We start from the raw sequence: 19601 nt of genomic DNA, 5'->3' as shown, positions 1-19601 counted from the left end.
AAGGATCCTTTGGGAGACTAATTATGAACTGGATTTTGTCTTTCAGATCCTCCAGGCCAGCCCGACTACACTGACGTGACGAGTGACTCGATCACGCTGAAGTGGGATGCGCCCAAACGTGACGGCGGCAGTAAGATCACTGGCTACAACATTGAGAAACGACAAGGTCACGGTCGTTGGTTCAAGGCCAACTTGACTGATGTCCACGACTGCAAGCACACTGTGACTGGTCTGACAATGAACGAGCGCTATGAGTTCAGGGTGATTGCCAGAAATGCCATCGGTGTCGTCAGTCCCCCGTCCAACTCGTCTGGTTTGATTGTGGTCAGAAGCGAGAATGGTAAGTGAAGATAAGCCAGCGAGAGTGATGAGATGATGATGATGATGATGCATTTATTGTGGAATACCTTTTTTTCTAAACCAGCTGCTCCGCACATTGAATTTGGCCCGGAGTATTTTGAGGGTTTGACTGTCAAAGCAGGTGACAACATCAGGGTGAACGTGGCGATCACCGGGCGCCCTGTTCCCAAAGTGATCTGGTACAGAGACGGCGTAGAAATCACGCAAAGGATGATGAATATTATCACCGCTCCTGGATACAGCACTCTTTTCATCAGAGATGCTGACCGTACCCACCGCGGTCTCTACACCGTCGAAGCGACTAATGGATCGGGCAGCAAGAAGGAGAATCTTCTGGTTCAAGTACAAGGTGTGTCGTCGTTTCTGTACATTATAGTAGTATATTCACAAGCGATCGATGTATTACCTCTAACTTCGACTTTCATATGTGATGCAGACACACCTGGAGAACCAGTAGGACCCATCGTGTTTAGCAACATCTCAGAGGGCAGATGTACCCTCTCCTGGAATCCGCCAGAGAACAATGGCTGCTCGGAAATTTCACATTACATCATTGAGAAGAGGGAAACATCCAAAATCTCTTGGGCATTAGTGTCTGATGACTGTCACGAGTGCACGCTTACTGCAACCAAACTCGTAAAGATCAACGAGTACCAATTCAGGGTGTCAGCTGTCAACAAGTTTGGTGTTGGCAGACCGTTGGAATCCTGCCCTATTATTGCACAGCTGCAATACAGTAAGTCAAAAGAATGACATTTTGACCAAATCTTTTTTTTTTGGGATTGAACATACAAACACACTACCCGAAAGGTTAAAATCCGGAAAGAAGAGAAAATGATTGGCCGTTGCGATTGAAAGCTCTGCTCTGCGTGTTCATCCTTAATTCTGGTCTTGACATATTTGCATTCACAATTTCCTCCCAGGTACCCCCGATTCTCCAGGCACTCCGGATGCCACCGAGGTCACAGGGGAAAGCATAACTTTGGCCTGGACTCCTCCAACATCAGACGGAGGAAACCCCATCCAACATTATATACTGGAAAAACGAGAGAAGAAGACTGTCCGGTTCTACAAGGTGCTTTCAAAGAAACCCATCACCGAATGTGCTCACAGGGTTTCTCATCTCAGTGAGAATATGGAGTACGAGTTCCAGGTGATGGCTGTGAATGATGCCGGCATTGGTTCTCCGAGCAACATCTCCTTGCCCATCAAAGCTGTCGAACCAAAGGACATCCCATGCGCTCCATCCGTGGTCTGTGTGTCCGACTCCACAAATACCTCTATCAGTCTGGAATGGAGCAAGCCTGCAGATGACGGAGGTTCTGATATCCTGGGATACATCGTCGAGATGGTTAAAGCAAATGAACTCGACTGGCATAGAGTCAATGAAGAGCTCGTGGCCGAAACAGAGTACACGGTGACTGGTCTACAAACGGGGGTTGCGTACAAGTTCCGCGTTGCCGCTGTAAATCAAGTCGGAAGAGGCGAGGACATGGCAACTCTAGAACCGGCTCAGGCGGTTGACAGACTCACACCGCCAATGGTTGATATTGATGCCTCCTTCAAGCAAACACATGTTGTCAAGGCTGGAGGTTCAGTGAAACTAAGTGTACAATTCAGGGGAAAGCCAGTTCCTGTCGCCACCTGGCTGAAAGAAGAAGGAGAAGTGGGTGTGATGTCCGAGGTCATAACTGCAGAGGGCAGCAGTACTCTACATATTGAAAACTGCTCGAGGAACGATACAGGCAAATACACTGTTAACTTGGATAACAGCAGCGGTAGCGAGTCCATGACTTTCACCCTGAAGGTCATGGACACTCCCGGAGCTCCTGAGGCTTTAGCCTTCCACGAGGTGTCCAGAGGCTCAGTCACCCTTGCGTGGCAGCCTCCGCTCAATGACGGCGGAGCGCGAATCCAACACTACATTGTGGAGAGACGCGAGGCGACCCGTCGCGCTTGGACACAGTCTGGGGGAAAATGCACTCAGAATATCATGAAAATCCAGGATCTCCTGGAGGGAGTGCCGTACTTCTTCAGGGTCTCTGCAGAGAACCAGCACGGTGTCGGCGAAGCATTGGAGATGACAGAGCCTGTCGTCGCCACTGCCGAGCCAGCGCCACCTAAGAGAGTGGACATTGTAGACACAACAGACAGCTCGGTGTCACTGAGCTGGCTGAAGCCGGAGCATGACGGCGGAAGCCGTATCCAGAGTTATATCATCGAGGCCAGGGCGAGTGGGACGGATAAATGGTTTGTGGTTGGCAACACCAAGAACCTCTCCTACGTGGTCGATAAGCTCAACAAGGGCCACGAGTATCACTTCCGTGTGAAAGCCAAGAATGAGTCCGGACTCAGCAGGCCCCGGGAAAATCCAGCCCGGGTGTTGGTCAAAGAGCCTCACATTGAACCGGCAGCTGATCTCAGTGAGATCACCGATCAGCTGATCACATGCAGCTCTGGCAGTAGCTTCACAATTGATGTTCCTATTAGCGGGCGACCTGCTCCCAAGGTAGCCTGGAGGCTGGAGGAGATGAGGTTGAAGAACTCTGAAAGAGTTTCAATTCAAGTAACGAAAGACAGAACGAGCATATCAGTCAAGGATGCCATGAGGGGTGATGGAGGAAAATACTACCTGACCCTGGAGAATGTTGCCGGAACCAAGACCTTTACTATAGACGTCAACGTCATCGGTAGACCCAACCCTCCGACGGGGCCTGTCGAAATTTCAAATATCACCTCCCAATCCTGTGTCGTTAACTGGGATGCGCCAGAGGATGACGGCGGCACCGACATAACCAACTACATCGTGGAGAAGCGTGAATCTGGTTCCAGTGCCTGGCAACTGATCAACTCCAGCGTGAAGCGCACGTCTCTGCATGTCAGTCATCTGACAAAGTACATGCAATACACCTTCAGGGTCTCTGCCGAGAATAGATTTGGCATCAGCAAGCCGACTGAGTCTCAGACCGTCGTCGCAGAGCATCCTTACAGTAAGTACAATTTCTAAATTGGCAAGACACTGGTAAAAGTCGTGAGTCGCTAAGAGAATTCACGTTTGACTGTTGTAGCACCTCCTGGAGCACCAACAAGGCCATGTGTCTTTAATATCTTTGCCAACACAATGACCTTGAAATGGGAGGAGCCCTATCACGATGGCGGCAGCAAGGTGACAGGTTACTGGATCGAGAAGAAAGAGAGAAATAACATTCTGTGGGTAAGGGAGAACAAGATTCCGTGCTTTGAGTGCTTTCATAAGGTGGAAGACCTCGTCGAAGGTCTAGAGTACCAGTTCCGAGTTTATGCGATGAACAGTGCTGGTCTGAGCAAGGCCAGCGAAGCCTCTAAAGGAGCAGTCGCCCAAAACCCTGTCGGTGAGTAACGCTTGCCACGCAAATATTGACCGCTTCCGACCTATGACCGATACGACTTCACGTCTTTGTTTTTAGATCCACCGAGTAAGCCAGAAGTGACAAATGTAACCAGGACCACAGTGTCGCTCAAATGGTTGGCTCCGCTCAATGACGGTGGCAGTCCAATCGTAGGATACGTCATTGAACGAAAGCCATACACTTTGACTGGCGAGGGCCGTTGGCTGAAGTGTAATTACACAAACGTGACGGATACTTTCTACACTGTTACCGCCCTGGGAGAAGGAGAACCCTACGAGTTCAGAGTCATTGCCAAGAATGCCAACCAAGTCTTCAGCACCCCATCAGATTCCACTGGCTCTGTGCAGTGCAAGACTGACTTTGGTAAGCTACTTTGATTATTTGTGCAAAAACAAGCCAGCGATTCAATGTCAGATACTATGTGACAAATGCCCGGGCTGACCACCGTGCAGATGCAACTTGTGTCAATGCCCTTATATTGTGCGACAGAACCTCCAAAGGCTCACCTCGACGGCAAACTACTGTCTGAAGTTGTCACGGTGAGAGCTGGCTCAGATCTGGTTCTGGACGCTGCCGTGGGTGGCAGGCCTGAGCCCAAAGCTTCCTGGTCCAAGGGCAACAGGGAACTCGAGTTATGCGAGAAGTACCATCTGCAATACACATCCAACCGGGCAATGGCTATCGTCAAGTTCTGTGACAGAGATGATACCGGAAGGTATATTCTCACTGTTAGGAACGTGAGTGGAACAAAGACTGCTGAAGTCAACGTCAAAGTACTCGGTGAGTATCCCTGCACTCTGTTCTCCAATCAAACTCCTTGTGAGACGAGAAAACGACTGATGACACAATGACTGTTTCTAGACACTCCGGGAGTGTGTGAAGGCAGCATCGAAATCAGCAAGATAACAGAGGAGTCGTGCACTCTGAGCTGGAATCCTCCTTTGGAAGATGGCGGTGATGAGGTGTCCCACTACCTCGTGGAGAGAAGAGACACCAACAGACTTAACTGGGTTTTCATGCATACCGAGTGCAAGGAGCTGGCATGCAGCATCACGGGGCTTTTCAAGAACACGGAATACCTGTTCAGAGTCCGGGGAATTAACAAGTACGGCGCTGGTGTCGCCCTTGTCTCCAATCCCATGGTTGCCAAGAACACTTTCAGTGAGTGTCCCCATGCAACTGTTGTAAAATATGTGTAATCTACACTTTTGTTTTTTGACGTCGTTTGCAGTTGAAGTTGCTGCCGAGGAGTTTCTTAAACGTAAACGGCTGGTTTCTGTGGATCGTAACCTTAGGCCCCGACTACATGAGCGAAACTCTTTGTTCCAATATTCCGCACAACCTGCCCTTTGTCACTTATCATTATTATAACATCAACCTGTCGCAGTTGTTGTTTCAAACCTCGAGTTGTCTCCTCACAGCTGTGCCATCGCCACCAAGTGCACCTGAGATCCTGGTGTCTGGAAAGGACTTTGCAACCATCGAGTGGATGAAGCCTGAGAGTGACGGTGGCAGCCCGTTGCTCCACTATCTTGTTGAGAAGCGTGAGAAGAAGAGCGCTCGCTGGGTGAAGGTGAACAGGAGCGGAGCACATCTCGACACCACGCTGAAGGTGTCCGGTTTGACCGAAGGCAACATATACCAGTTCAGGGTGACGGCCATCAACAAGGCTGGAGAGAGTGAACCGAGTGAGGTTTCACTCTACGTTGTCTGCAGAGAGCCAACATGTAAGTTTGTTTTGGTCCTAATACGCCAGCAATCCAAAAGAGATTGGCAAACGAAGTCTGTCGGTGACACGCTCACTTTGCATCCGACGCATTTCAGCTCTGTCTTCTCTCATCGTAGGCACCCCATCTCCCCCCTCAGTACCTCGTATCACTGACACGCACGCTGACAGCATTAGCTTGGCCTGGTCTCGCCCTGTGGAGGATGGAGGAGCTGATGTGCTGGGCTATTATTTGGAAATGCAGGAAGCTGGAACACAGGAGTGGACAAAGGCCCATGAGAAGACACTGCGCACTTTAGAGCACACAGTGACCGGACTTTGCTCAGGCAAGAAGTATTGCTTCAGAGTGGTCGGCATCAACATCAACGGCATCGGAGACTTCAGCGAGCACTGTGCCGAAACGGAGCCGGTCGAGAGAATTGGTACGTTATTTTTCTTTTTCCCATTCAGTCGTGACAATACGGATTACTCTACTGCTAAGGAATAGAGAGCAGGTTGAACCCGCTGGCAAATTTACAAAGTCACAGATAGACCTTGGAGAAAGATGAATTATTACGCACGCGCGTTGCAGTTCAGCAACCTTATTTATCAATACCTTGACCCAATAGAAACTCCTGACTTGGAGCTCCCTGATGAGCTGAGGAAGACCATCTGTCTGCGGGCCGGTGGTTCTCTACGCCTCTTTGTCAATATTACCGGCCGTCCTGCTCCGACAATCACTTGGAGCAAGCAGGGCGTTGACCTTAACAGCCGAGGCTTCGTAGAAGTCACCCGCAAGTCAACCACACTGATCGTCGATAAGGTCCATCGGTACGATGCGGGAAAATACACACTGGTGGCTGAGAACTCTGCTGGCAAACAGGAAGTCCATATCCTCGTCAAAGTCTATGGTAAGCGGATATTTAAAAAAGGGATATGTCACGAGCGTGATTATTTAGGAACGTCATTTGTAAATGGCAAACGTTTTGCAATTCTAGACACTCCAGGACCGACGGGACCGATCAAGATCAAGGAACTGACCAAAGAATATGCCACCATCACCTGGGAAGGCCCCTGCGTTGATGGCGGCGCCCCTGTCAACAATTATATCATCGAGCGGCGCGAAGCCTCCATGAGAGCCTACAAAACTGTTACTTCCAAGTGCAGCAAGACATCTTTCAAGATTGATGGCCTGATGGAGGGCATGTTGTACTACTTCCGAGTCCTACCTGAAAACATTTACGGTGTCGGCGAGCCTCGTGAGACATCGGATGTGATCCTGGTTTGTGAGGTGCCTCACCCGCCGCGCAAATTTGAGGTGATTGACGTCACCAAAAGCACAGTTTCGTTGAGCTGGGAGAAACCTGAGCATGACGGAGGCAGCAGACTTACGGGGTACATTGTCGAGGCTTGCAAATTCGGTACTGACAAGTGGATGAAGGTGGCCTCGCTCAAGCTAACTGACTTTGAGCACACAATTGAGAAGTTGAATGAGAAGGAGCAGTACTTGTTCAGAATCAAAGCCATCAACAGTCGAGGCGCCAGCGAAGCAAAGGAGCTCGTTACGCCTGTGACCGTACAGGAACAAAGAGGTGAGCAGCATCGTCTCATGGTTATCGCATTGTTTATTCGTTTTCGTCAAACCCGTGAGGACAAAGCGCGATGAAACATGGTTTTAGTCTTTACAAAAGACTTGACTTGTTTTCCAGTGATGCCTGCGGTGGATTTCACCAGCCTTCCCCAGAAAACTATTCACGTTCTGGCCGGTAAAACCCTAGAGCTGGACCTACCGATCATCGGCAGGCCTCCCCCCTCCTGCATCTGGTTCTTTGGTTGCAACAGGATCAAAATCACAGATCGTGTCAAGATTCAGAGCACTGGCAAGTTTTGCAAACTAACCGTTTCCAACACAACCATCGACGACACTGGAAACTACACCCTGGAGTTGAAGAACACTGTTGGTGTCACCAGCGAGGTCATCAAAGTTGTCATTCTCTGTAAGGAAAGCCCCGCAGATGGGAATTAACTTGGATTTGTTAACATACTCTGTATGGTCGGGCGAAATATGAACAGGGGTGGGTAGAGCAGCCAAAAATTGTAGTCCAGTAAGAGTACGGTTTTTTTTCGTGATGATAATAATATGTCTTAACTAAGAGTAGTCCTCCAAAGAATTACATGTATGATTAAGAATTATATATGTACGTATGTAGAAGTGAAACGAAAGATTATGTTGTAGCAATTTAACTTTGGCAAGTACAATTTATCCCAAGTTACTTGAGTTGATGTTTCAAAGTCAACGCAAGTCACTTAAGTTAGTGTCATAAAGTCAATGCAGCACGTTACTGCGCTTCTCTGACCTTTCATCTGACGGCGTGAGAAGCGTGGTTTGGATGATTTTGCAGTGACACACTATCATTTTCTCCTAGCCAAACCTGACGAACCAAAAGGACCAATCAGATTTGATGAGATTGACGCAACCACAGTCACCTGTAGCTGGGATCCTCCCGCTAGGGATGGCGGAGCTCCCATCAGCGGCTATGTGGTGGAGCAACGAGATGCCCACAGACCAGGCTGGGTGCCGGTTTCTGACTCTGTCAGCCGACCCACCTTCAAATTTGAGAACCTGACTGAGGGAGATGAGTACGTCTTCCGTGCGGCTGCTGTGAATCGCTATGGGACCGGAGATTTCTTGCAGTCTGAAATTGTTACCTGCAGGAGTTTGACAAGTAACAGCAGTTTTTTCTTTTTTGTAATTTATTCCACAAGCGTATGTAACCATAAGTCTTGGCACAAGGCTAACACGGGTCTCCGTCTTTTGCAGATGTGTCCGGATCTCCTGGCCGGCCGACCATTTTTGATGTTTCGCGTGATGGTATGACTGTTGCCTGGAATCCACCGGAAGAGGATGGTGGGCTCGAGGTTTCTGGTTATATTATCGAGCGCAAAGAAGTCAGGGCTGATAGATGGGTGCGTGCCAACAAGCACCCTGTCACCATGAATAGATACCGCTCCACAGAGCTAATCGAAGGCCTAGAGTACGAACACAGAATCATTGCCATCAATGCCCGTGGATTAAGCAAACCGAGCTTGCCTTCGAAACCAGCTGTGGCATCAGATCCCATTGGTGAGACCAAACAAAAAAAAAGTCTTCTTTTCTGCATTTTGTCAAGTACAAAAAGTGTTTCAATCTATTTCATGCAAACAGCTAAATCGGTACAAACGGAACATCCATATTTCTGTCCCGGTCAGATCCACCCGGTTGCCCCCAGAACCCTCGGGTCACGGAAACCACCAAGTCATCTGTATCCCTGGCTTGGAGTCCCCCTGATGATGAGGGAGATGCAAGAGTGGACGGTTACCTCATTGAGATGCAGAAGGTGGGCACTATGGCGTGGCTCAAATGCAACACCACACCCTCTCTGATATGCGAGTACACCCTGACCAACATGCCACAAGGAGAGGAGTTCAAATTCCGAATACTGGCCTGCAACGCGGGCGGTTCTGGGGAGCCTGCCGAAGTTCCCGGAACTATGACTATCACAGAGATGTTTGGTAAGCGCACACAAGAATGGACACACTAGGTGAACAAAATGAGTTTTGTTGTTCAGGAAAGTCAATGAAAAGTAACTGTTCCATTTCTGTACTCGGCTTGTACAGAATCTCCCGATTGTGAACTCGAGCTGAAATACAAAGATGTGTACGTGGTCCGTCACGGTGGAGTGGTCCGGCTCTCTCTTCCCATTAAGGGCAAACCTCGCCCTACCTGCTCATGGTCAAAGGACAGCGGGGCGGTGTCAACCAAGGCCATGGTTGCTTACACTGAAGACACCAGCGAACTGGTGATCAAAGGAGCCGAGAGGAGCGACTCTGGTGTGTATGAACTTCTTCTGGAAAATGAAGTTGGCAAGAAGAAGGCCCAAATCAAGGTCAAGGTGATTGGCCGTCCAAGTGCTCCGGAAGGACCGTTAATGTTTGAGGAAATCCAGGCCAACTCTGTAAAGGTGTCCTGGAAATCACCCACCGATGATGGTGGCGCAGAGATACTCGGTTACATTGTCGAAAGAAGAGAGGTCACCAGAAATGCCTGGTACACTGTGGACAGCAGGGTGACTGATCATCAATTGCTTGTCAAGGGCTTAAATGAAGGAACAGAATATCACTTTAAGGTTACCGCAGAGAACTCTTTTGGTATTGGCCCATCTCTGAAGTCAGAGCAACCGCTAGTGCCCAAGACTCCACTTTGTAAGTATTCTGGCCCCACCCCATCACTTGTTTACCAGAATTCTCTCATCAGCATTTGTTGAGCCGGGAAACTTTTGTTTGAAAAATAGGTCCACCGGAGCCATCCGGCGCACCGCTGGAAATCATGGATGTCACCAAAAGCTCTGTGGCACTGGCGTGGTGCAGACCAAAGGACGATGGAGGTTCTTCCATCAAGGGCTACTTTGTTGAGTACAAGGAGGTGTCTGCGGAGCAATGGTCTCGTCACCCCGCCAGGATTCCCTCCACAATGTTTACCCTGTCTGGACTCAGAGCAAATGCAGACTATCAATTCCGCATTTTTGCTGTCAATGATATTGGAGAGAGTGAAGCAGGACCTGTGTCAGAGACTGTTACGTGCAAAGATCCGTTTGGTGAGTCACCATGTGACGAAAGTCAGGAGCGTAAATTGGATGACTAACGATACTAAGCAGATTTCTGTCAGAGATGTCCCCTAATACGTATCAAGAATTATAATCCCTCATCTCTCTCACTCGCTACCTTTGGTGGCACCGATAAACTTCTGGTTGTTTTGCGCCTTTGTATCGTGCAGATAAACCAAGCCAGCCAGGTGAAATTGATACAACAATGGTAACTCAAAATTCCATCGCCGTTCGCTGGCAAGCTCCAGAGTGTGACGGTGGAAAGGAGGTCCTGGGCTATTGGGTGGAATACCGAAAGTCCACTGAGAGCACCTGGAAGAAATGCAACAAGGAGAGGCTGAAAGAACAGGAGTTTACCATGCGTGGTCTGGCCGAAGCTACCGAGTATGAGTTCAGAGTATTAGCTGAGAATGACACCGGGATAAGCAGGCCTCGACGGACAGCCGCTTGCATCAAGACCAAACTGAGCGGTGCGTATGCCCATCGGTGATATGAAAGTAGCAATTGTATAGTTGGCATGAAACACCTTTTCACATTTTGTGCATTTTTTCTGCTCGCTATTTTTACATAGTCGAGACCAAACCGAGTCTGAGAAAAGAAATGGACGAAGTCACAGAGAAACTGGGACAACCTGCTGTCATGAAGTGCCAGATTATTGGCAGGCCGGTTCCTGAGATCAAGTGGTACCACGCAGGCAAGGAGATTGTCGAGTCCCGCAAATACGAGATGAGCTCCGATGGCCGTAACCACTCCCTCTCCATCATGACTGATCAACAAGAGGATGAGGGAGAATACACCTGTAAGGCTACCAATGATGCCGGCGAAGCAGAAACCAAGGCAGTTCTTGTACTGGAAGCTGCCCCGTCCTTCCACTCTGACTACCCATTGAAGAGCACATACTACGCCGGTCTAGGAACGACCCTACGCATCCACGCTGTGTACATTGGGCGTCCCGTGCCAAAGATTTTGTGGCTCCAAGAAGCAAAGACCCTGGAGAACTCCGAGGACATCAGTATCGAGACCACGGAGCATTATACCCACCTCATTATCAAGAATGTGCAGCGCAGGATCCATGGAGGAAAATACAGGATCCGACTGCACAATCACTTTGGCAGGGCCGACACTGCGTTCAACGTTGAAATCTACGGTATGATTTTATCCTCATAACTCAGCGAGTACCAGCTTTGCCTTTGTAAAAAGTGACAATGATTACAGTACACCCTAACCCTTTGTTTGCAGACAAACCCGATATCCCCCAGGGTCCCATCGTTCTGGAGGCCCTCCTAAAGAACTCTGTCATCATCACCTGGAAGCCTCCCAAGGACGACGGCGGCTGCATGATCACCAACTACATTGTGGAGAAGCGAGAGGACAAAGAAGGAAGCGAGTGGGAATTGGTGTCGTCGTCCATTAATGGCACATCCTGCCGCGTGCCCAACCTTACCGACAGTGCCGGATACTTTTTCCGAGTATACGCTCAGAATCGCTATGGCAACAGCGAGCCGCTTGAACTCATCACACCTATACTCATCAAGAGCCAATTGGGTTCGTTCAGCCCCCAAGAAAATGTTCAACAAAATCAGCCGGTGTTACTTACTATACTGACAAAGCGGGGTTTTTGTTTTGTTTTTGTCCACAGAGAAACCGACACCGCCTCAGTCAATAACTGTTTCTGGAATCACCAAGGACTCCTGCGTAGTCTCCTGGAAGCCTCCGATCAGTGACGGTGGCTCCAAAATCAAGAGCTACTTCCTTGAGAAGAAAGAAAAGAAGGATAAGAAGGAATGGGGTGAATGGATGCCCGTGACTACAGATGAGATCAAGCAGACAGTCTTTTCTGTCAAATCGTTGTCAGAGGGCATAGAACATCTATTCCGGGTGAAGTGCGAGAACCTCGGAGGGCAAAGTGACTATAGTGAGGAAAGTCCTTCCATCGTTCCCGCCACAGCCGTCGATGTCCGAGCGCCTGCATTCAAGGAAGAATTGAGGAACATGAGTGTCAAACACAAGAGCAACGCAACACTCGTCTGCAAGATCACAGGTCAGCCAAAACCAGTGATCAAGTGGTTCAGACGAGGAAAGGAGGTCCATTCAGACGGAAAGAAGATCAAGATTCAAGAATTCAAGGGAGGTTACCACCAACTGGTCGTCACCGAAGCGGATGAGGAAGACTCGACCGTGTACCAGATCAGGGCCACCAACCAAGGAGGTTCCATCTGTGCTACCGTCTCTCTGGATGTTGAAAGTAAGGAAATAGTGTATGCGGCGCGGCACAGTGCATACAACTTTTCACAACGGTTGTTCTGTTAACAACGTCATGTTCTTCTCTGTCATCAGTTCCTGCAAAGATCCATCTTCCCAAGAACCTGAAGGACAAAGAAGCAATTCCTGCCCTGCGTGGAGAAATGGTCAATGTTAAGATACCATTTGGTGGCAAGCCAGATCCTGTCATTACTTGGCAGAAGGGACAAGATCTTATTGACAGCAATGGCCACTACCAGGTCATTGTCACGCGATCGTTCACATCTTTGGTGTTCCCCAACGGCGTCGAGAAGAAGGATGCGGGATTCTATATTGTCTGTGCCAAAAACAGATTTGGAATTGATCAGCAGACGGTTGAGCTTGATGTGGCAGATGTCCCTGATCCTCCACGGGGTATTAAAGCCAGCGATGTCTCCCGAGACTCTGTTGCACTCAACTGGGTTGCCCCAGCAAATGACGGAGGAAGCAAGGTTATCAGTTATATTATTGAAAAGTGCCCGACCACAGCCGAACGTTGGGAGCGTGTCGCTCAATCTCGTGATGCCCGCTACACTGTTACCGATCTATTTGGAGGAACAAGCTATCAGTTTAGAGTCATTGCTGAGAACAGGTTTGGACAGAGTGCACCATCTGAGTCCAGCGGACCCATCATGACAAAAGAGGACAAATCAAGAGTTCTCCTGTACGACACGGAGGTCGACGATACGGGCTGCGTTCCCAAAAGCAAAGCCCGACACTCTGACGCAAAGAATCTGCATAAAACATTCACTATTGCAGAAGAACTTGGAAGAGGTCAATTTAGCATCGTCCACCGCTGTGTAAACATCAGCTCGAAGAAGACCTACATGGCTAAATTTGTCAAAGTCAGGGGTGCAGATCAGTCAATTGTTAAGAAAGAGATAGCCACACTGAATCTGGCGAAGCACAAAAACTTCCTCCTTCTGCATGAGTCGTTCGATAGCCCCGAGGAGCTCGTCATGATCTATGACTTCATCTCAGGCGTTGACATCTTTGAGCGTCTCAACACGGCAGAGTTTGAGCTCAACGAGCGAGAGATTGCCAATTACATCCGGCAGATCTGCTCAGCCCTCGAGTTTCTGCACAGTCAGAGCTACGGACATTTTGACATCAAACCTGAGAACATCGTCTACACGACAAGAACCGGCTCAAACGTCAAAATCATTGAGATGGGCCAGTGCAGACACCTGACGCCCGGAGACCAAATCAAGATTCAGTACACCACTGCAGAGTACGCTGCCCCAGAGATCCATCAGTGCGACATGGTGAGCACCGTGACTGACATGTGGTCCGTCGGCGTCCTGTCCTATGTGCTCCTCTGCGGACTCAATCCATTCACGGCCGAAACCAACCAGCAGATGATCGACAACATTTCGAACGCAGCCTACGGCTACGACGATGAATCCTTCAAGCACGTTAGCGTCGAAGCCCTAGACTTCACCGACCGCTTAATGACGAAGGAGCGCAAGCACCGTATGACTGCTGCCGAGGCGCTGGCACATCCATGGCTATCTGCTCCTGCGGAAAATCTGAGCACCAGGACCGTCCAGAGCGGCAGACACAAGAGGTACTACCAGGCAATGGTGAAGAAAGAATGGAGCACTGTGGTGTCTGCAGCCCGCGTGGCCAGCGGCGGATCGATTCGGTCCCAGCGTGGCGTGTTAGTCGCAAAGGTGAAAATTGCCCCGTTTGAACACGGACCGGTTGGAGGCCAGGTCGGACACTTGGTGGCCAGCGAGTGCGACAGCGTCAAGTTCATCTGCAATATTGACAACTACGACAGCACCACTGAAGTCACTTGGTATTGTGGCGTCAGGCAGTTGGAGGCTAGCGACAAGTACCAAATCGATTATGAGGACGGCCTGGCGACGATCACGATCGCCAAGGTGACCGGAGCTGACGACGGCACGTATAGATGCAAGGTTGTGAATGATTACGGTGAGGACAGTGCCTACGCAGAGCTCTTTGTCAACGGCGTCAGGGCATACCGTGACTTCTTCACTGCTCGCGTGATCAAGAGGACAAAGCGTCGAATCGACACCGCCAGAATGCTTCAGAAGCCGCCCGAGTTCACACTTCCCCTCGTTAATCACACCGCATACGTTGGAGAGGATGTGCGCTTTGGTGTGACCATCACCGTTCACCCTGAGCCCCGGGTCACGTGGCACAAATCGGGACAAAAGCTGGTCCCTGGAGAGGATGAGAAAAAGTATACCTTCATCAGTGACACGGGCCTGTACCAGCTAATTATTCACAGAGTCGAAGACGACGACGATGCTGAATACAGCGTTGTGGCCCGCAACAGGTATGGCGACGACAGCTGCAAGGCCCGTCTGACCGTGGTCCCGCGACCAAAACCAGCCGACCTCACTCTAAGGCCCATGTTCAAACGTCTGCTCGCCAACGTGGAGTGCAGAGAGGGCCAGAATGTTCGTTTTGAAATCAGAGTTTCAGGACACCCTGCACTGAAGTGGGAAAAGGATGGCGTGCCCATAGCCTTTGGGCCATCTATCGAGCTGGTCCACGAAGGTTTGGATTATTTCATTCTTCATGTGAGAGACACACTCCCCGAAGACTCTGGCGTATACAGAGTGACCGCGACCAATTCTGCTGGATCTGCCAGTTGCCAGGCAACACTGAAAGTGGAACGTGTCACTCATGTAAAGAAAGTTTACGAGAGCAGCCAGAAGGAGCAGCAAAGTGTGTCTCAGAAGGAGGAATTGGACAAAAAGGTCCGGTTGCATCAGATCTTGTCAGACACCGTTGTCTTGCCGCTACCTCCGGCTGCAGTGCAGGCCGTCAGGGAAGCGGCGACCATGTTTAAACCCGCCGTGACAACGAAAAAGAGCCATAGGTCCGAGGCCCAAATACAGGAAGAAAAAGAGGAGCGAAAGAGGCGAGCCGACGAGAAAAGACTGCGTATGCCGTACGACGTACCCGCGCCGCGGGTCGTGAACCCGGCTGTTCTCGAAGAGGATGTGGAAATCAAACATTTCAAGCCACTCTCGGATATGAAGTGGTACAAGAAGCTCAGGGATCAGTACGAATTCCCAGAGCCCATTGAGAAAATTAAGCGGAAGAGGATGAAACGTATTCGTCTCTCCAGGTGGGAGCAGTTCTATGAGGTGCCCGTCAGGATCAAAGACCAGTACAAGCCAAAGTGGCGCATCCCGTCCATGACTCAGGATGATTTAGAGACGGTCAGGCCGTCGTCGAGGCACCGTGCGGTCTCACCGGGGATAGACGTCTACCGCAGGATCAGGAGAAGGTCATTAGGCGACCTGTCTGATGAGGAGCTGCTACTGCCGGCGAAGGAGTATCTGTCCATGAAGATCACCGAAGAGGAGAGGCTTCGCTTGGAGGCGGAACTGGAGCTCGGTTACTCTGCTTCACCGCCAAGCCTCAGCCCTGTCCGCTTTGAGCCGTCGTCACTGCGCCCTTCATCACCCGTGAGAGTCTATCATGATGACGAGGAGGAGGAGGCGGGAGCCCTTCAACGGTACGATTTGTACCGAATTCCTTCCAAATACGAGGCCGGTCCAAGCTTTGTGGAATTGCGGCAGCGCCATGACAGAGCTGCATACAAGGCTCCCAGGCAGAAGCAAAGGGTATACGAGGAGAGAGAGGATCAAGACTTGCTGCGACCTCACACCACCACTCAGAGAATCTCCTCCTACAAGAGTGAACTCCAGCGCATGGAGTTTGAAGAGAAAAGTCGAAGTTTGAAAAAGGAAACGGTCATCGCTGTCACAAAAGCTTCAGAGGGCATCGAATCGGAGCATCTGACATGTTTTGCGTCCAAATATATTCCTAAACCCATGAAGAAGCTCTCCACGCCTGAGCCGGAGATAAGGGCTCCTCCCTCCGAAAAGGCTGTCCAAAAAGAGACAATTTTGCCCGAAGTGGATTTTCTCTCCAGGTATGAGGAGAGAAAGCAGACTCTCAGGTCAGAGCGCAGATCTGTGGAGAGAACGTCAGATTCACCTTTCAGTCTGGACCACATCCCTCGCATTAGCATCCGCTTGCGATCTCACCGCGTCGGCTTTGGTTCCAACACCAGCTTCACCCTGAATGTCCAGGCAAAACCGGAGCCCGGAGTCAAGTGGTTCCACAACGGAAAAGAGATCCAACCGAGCGGCAAACACCACATGAGCAACATGAGTGGACTTCTGACTCTCCAGATCTACAACTGCGCCAGTGACGATGCGGGAACATACTCTGTGGTCTGCAGGAACGTCAAAGGAGAAGCTTCTGACAGTGCCACTTTGGACGTGGCAGCAGAATTTGCTGCCTTCTCTGCCACCCACCGGGATGAGGAACCGCCATATTCCCAACTTCCAGACATGGCAAAAACAGAGATGTACCACATCTCAGCAGCGGCAGCAGTCAAGGAAACCATGTCTGAAGTGGTGACAAAACATATCACTGTTGTTGAAAAGGCCATGGTCCCTGCTAAGATTCTGACCAAACCTCAGTCTCTGAGTGTCGATGAAGGAGGTCTAGCCAGATTCTCTTGCGACGTGGATGGTGACCCAGCACCTTCTATCTTGTGGCTTCGTGAGGGAGCAGCTCTGGGTTCCTCTCAACATCACCACATTGTCTCTACGCGGTACAGCTCCTCTCTGGAAATTTCTTTTGTTCAGGTGTCTGATGCAGGAAGCTACACGTTGAGTGTAGAAAATGCCGGTGGTAAACAAGAAGCCTATTTTACTCTGACCATCCGCAAGTCTGAGTCCAAACGGAAAGTCGGGGTCTCTCCCAGAGTCACCTCTCCTGAAGCCAAGTCCCCCGAACCAGTCAAATCCCCACAGAGAATCAAGTCTCCTGAACCAATCAAGTCCCCTCTGAGGGTCAAGTCGCCAGTCTCGCCAAAGTCACCCGCCGCAAAATCCCCGCCTCCGTCGGTCAAGGAAGTCAGAGTAAAGTCACCGGTCTCCCCAAATTCCCCCACTGCAAAATCGCCGACTCCATCTGTCAATCAAATAAAATCACCAAAGCGAGTCATGTCACCAACTGTGGGAAAAAAGTCTCCTTCTGTTGATGCGGAGAACCGCAAATGCGGGACGCCACCTCACTTCCTGTTGCAACCCCGATCCCAAAATGTGGACCAGGGACAAAATGTTAAACTCACCTGCGAGGTTGCGGGAGAGCCTTTCCCAGACGTGGAGTGGTTTAAAGACAACTTGACTGTGAGTATTTGGTTTTGTCTCCGTTTGAACCCTTTTGACTGCCATCATCACGTCCTGCTTCTTGCTCTCTCTCTCTCTCTCTCTCTCTCTCTCTCTCTCTCTCTCTCTCTCTCTCTCTCTCTCTCTCTCTCTCTCTCTCTCTCTCTCTCTCTCTCTCTCTCTCTCTCTCTCTCTCTCTCTCACGCAGCTGTCAGCCACGTCCAACGTTCAAATGACCTGGACCAACAGTTTGTACACACTGGAGATTGGTGAAGCAACACTGGCAGACAGCGGCAAATACACTATCAAGGCCAAAAACCAGCTTGGCCAGTGCTCCGCCACATCCTCCCTTAATGTCATCAGTAAGTCATTGTTACCTAAACGATGGTGCGAGCAAGCTCTTCAAAAGACTAATGCATACGTGTTCCTTGCTTTCTTGCAGCTGATGCACAAAGAATGATAAGTGCGGAACAATCGGAAGCTTTCTCGGCCTCTTCGGTTCGTGTGACATCAGCGTCTTTCAGCTCCACGGAGAGCTCATCTGAGACGAGCCGTCAAATTGTGCATACGTACGCTCAATCGCGTGACAAAACCTCCTCCTCGTTTGGTATATAACACCCTCCAACCCCCTCCCGCCCCAATTTTCCTCACTGGCAATGGTTTGTTTCATGATTAATCAACAAGAATTGACACCAATTTATCTTCTTGTATATAGGAACTCTTACTTTTTTTTGTACCAAACTTGACATTCAGTGATTGCCCAACTCAAGTCTCCAATTGTTTTCAGATGCGATGACACTTTGGCAGTGACATGTACATAATGTATATAGCCGGATGTGACGGTTATGGGGAATGTATGCATTGTTATTTATGACAAGAATATGAAGCGAAGGAACGAAAGCAAATGCGCTTGAACAGGAGAAAGTCCCGTGCGGAACGAATACCCTGTTAAAAGCAGAAACTAAAATGCTGCGCCTCAACGCTACGTTGACGTCTAAGATTTCCTCGGCAGGTAGAGCGTCTCCCTGTTGAAGTTAACTCGACACAAAAAAGAAACCTTGATGTTTTGGACACGTGTCGCCTTTCTGATTTCTGGCGAACGTAAGACCCCGAGCGCCGCCGGCGTCACCCTCGCGCGAGCGGCGTGACGACGTCTCACGCTCGGACCGACTGCATCGTACCACCAATTGATTTGATGACCGGCCGAGAGCGCAAGTGGCCTGTGCTCTCCCCTTTGACGTAGGAGCGCTGCTTCTTGCACTGGACGCTCCTTTGGAACGTCTCCTTACTGCCAAAGAAAGTCCAAGTGGACTCTGCTGTGCAGAAGCAACGCCAAATCCCTTGGAGGATTGCTCATGAGTGTGTTGTGTGTATTGTAGCTTGTAGTCAAGTATTGACTTATTTGCCACGCTGACTCCATCTGCTGTGGCAAACCTTGTTTTGTTTCATTTGTCCTCCATGGGTGTTTTATTGTTTTTGTTCTAGTAAAGCATGATTTCAGCACCACATCTTGACTGGTTTTTCCCCACATGTGCATTTAGGGGAGGGGAGGGGCGGGGGTTTCACACAGCAAACTGGAAGCGGCAACATGGCGTGACCGAGCGCTAAAAATATTCTTCAGCAGTGTCTAGCGACTCCCCGGCTGTCCTCTGAGGGTGAATGGCGAGACAGTGGCCAGGGGGGCACCTCGCTAAAGCATTACAGTACAAATGGTAAGCCGTCAAGTCCGTTTGATGGCGCCGCATAGAAAGATAATTTACTCAACCGTTGTCTCCATTTGGACAGTGTCCAAGGCCACACGTGGCCACCACCGAGCTCCGCCCCTGACAGGGATGAAAATTAGGGGATCGAAATGAATCATTGAAATTGTTGTTTACGGCAAGTTGGTCTATATTCTCCTTTTTATATCATGTTACATGTTAATGCAAATATGTTATGCAGAGGTGTACTTTTATTCTATAGACAAATAATTCTGCTGTTTTTTTGGTCACGAACCGTAGGTGGCGGTAATGCGTTCGGTGGCCAACTGCTGAACAATCCAAAAAGAAGAGCCGTT

The 19601-nt window shown here is 49.9% G+C and overlaps 1 protein-coding gene across 2 annotated transcripts in view; it reads left to right on the top strand.

Moving 5' to 3' along the window:
* Window positions 1-19051, top strand: part of LOC133159652 (titin-like) — a 115439-nt gene extending 96388 nt beyond the window's left edge. For both annotated transcript variants that reach the window (XM_061286868.1, XM_061286867.1), the window contains 25 exons: window positions 47-340; window positions 425-709; window positions 797-1096; window positions 1284-3350; window positions 3429-3731; window positions 3807-4112; window positions 4239-4529; window positions 4611-4910; window positions 5171-5476; window positions 5595-5897; window positions 6084-6365; window positions 6453-7046; window positions 7164-7451; window positions 7881-8180; window positions 8276-8578; window positions 8704-9006; window positions 9112-9696; window positions 9786-10088; window positions 10268-10567; window positions 10669-11244; window positions 11337-11642; window positions 11737-12342; window positions 12435-17566; window positions 17754-17907; window positions 17988-19051. In XM_061286868.1, the coding sequence (XP_061142852.1) occupies window positions 47-340; window positions 425-709; window positions 797-1096; window positions 1284-3350; window positions 3429-3731; window positions 3807-4112; window positions 4239-4529; window positions 4611-4910; window positions 5171-5476; window positions 5595-5897; window positions 6084-6365; window positions 6453-7046; window positions 7164-7451; window positions 7881-8180; window positions 8276-8578; window positions 8704-9006; window positions 9112-9696; window positions 9786-10088; window positions 10268-10567; window positions 10669-11244; window positions 11337-11642; window positions 11737-12342; window positions 12435-17566; window positions 17754-17907; window positions 17988-18160 (14960 nt within the window). In that variant the 3' untranslated portion in view covers window positions 18161-19051. The remainder of the gene's footprint in view (window positions 1-46; window positions 341-424; window positions 710-796; window positions 1097-1283; window positions 3351-3428; window positions 3732-3806; window positions 4113-4238; window positions 4530-4610; window positions 4911-5170; window positions 5477-5594; window positions 5898-6083; window positions 6366-6452; window positions 7047-7163; window positions 7452-7880; window positions 8181-8275; window positions 8579-8703; window positions 9007-9111; window positions 9697-9785; window positions 10089-10267; window positions 10568-10668; window positions 11245-11336; window positions 11643-11736; window positions 12343-12434; window positions 17567-17753; window positions 17908-17987) is intronic.
* Window positions 19052-19601: the final 550 nt, after the last annotated feature.

Source organism: Syngnathus typhle, linkage group LG9, assembly GCF_033458585.1.
Source record: "Syngnathus typhle isolate RoL2023-S1 ecotype Sweden linkage group LG9, RoL_Styp_1.0, whole genome shotgun sequence".
Classification (NCBI taxonomy): Eukaryota; Metazoa; Chordata; class Actinopteri; order Syngnathiformes; family Syngnathidae; genus Syngnathus; species Syngnathus typhle.
This window is presented reverse-complemented; position numbering and strand designations above follow the sequence as displayed.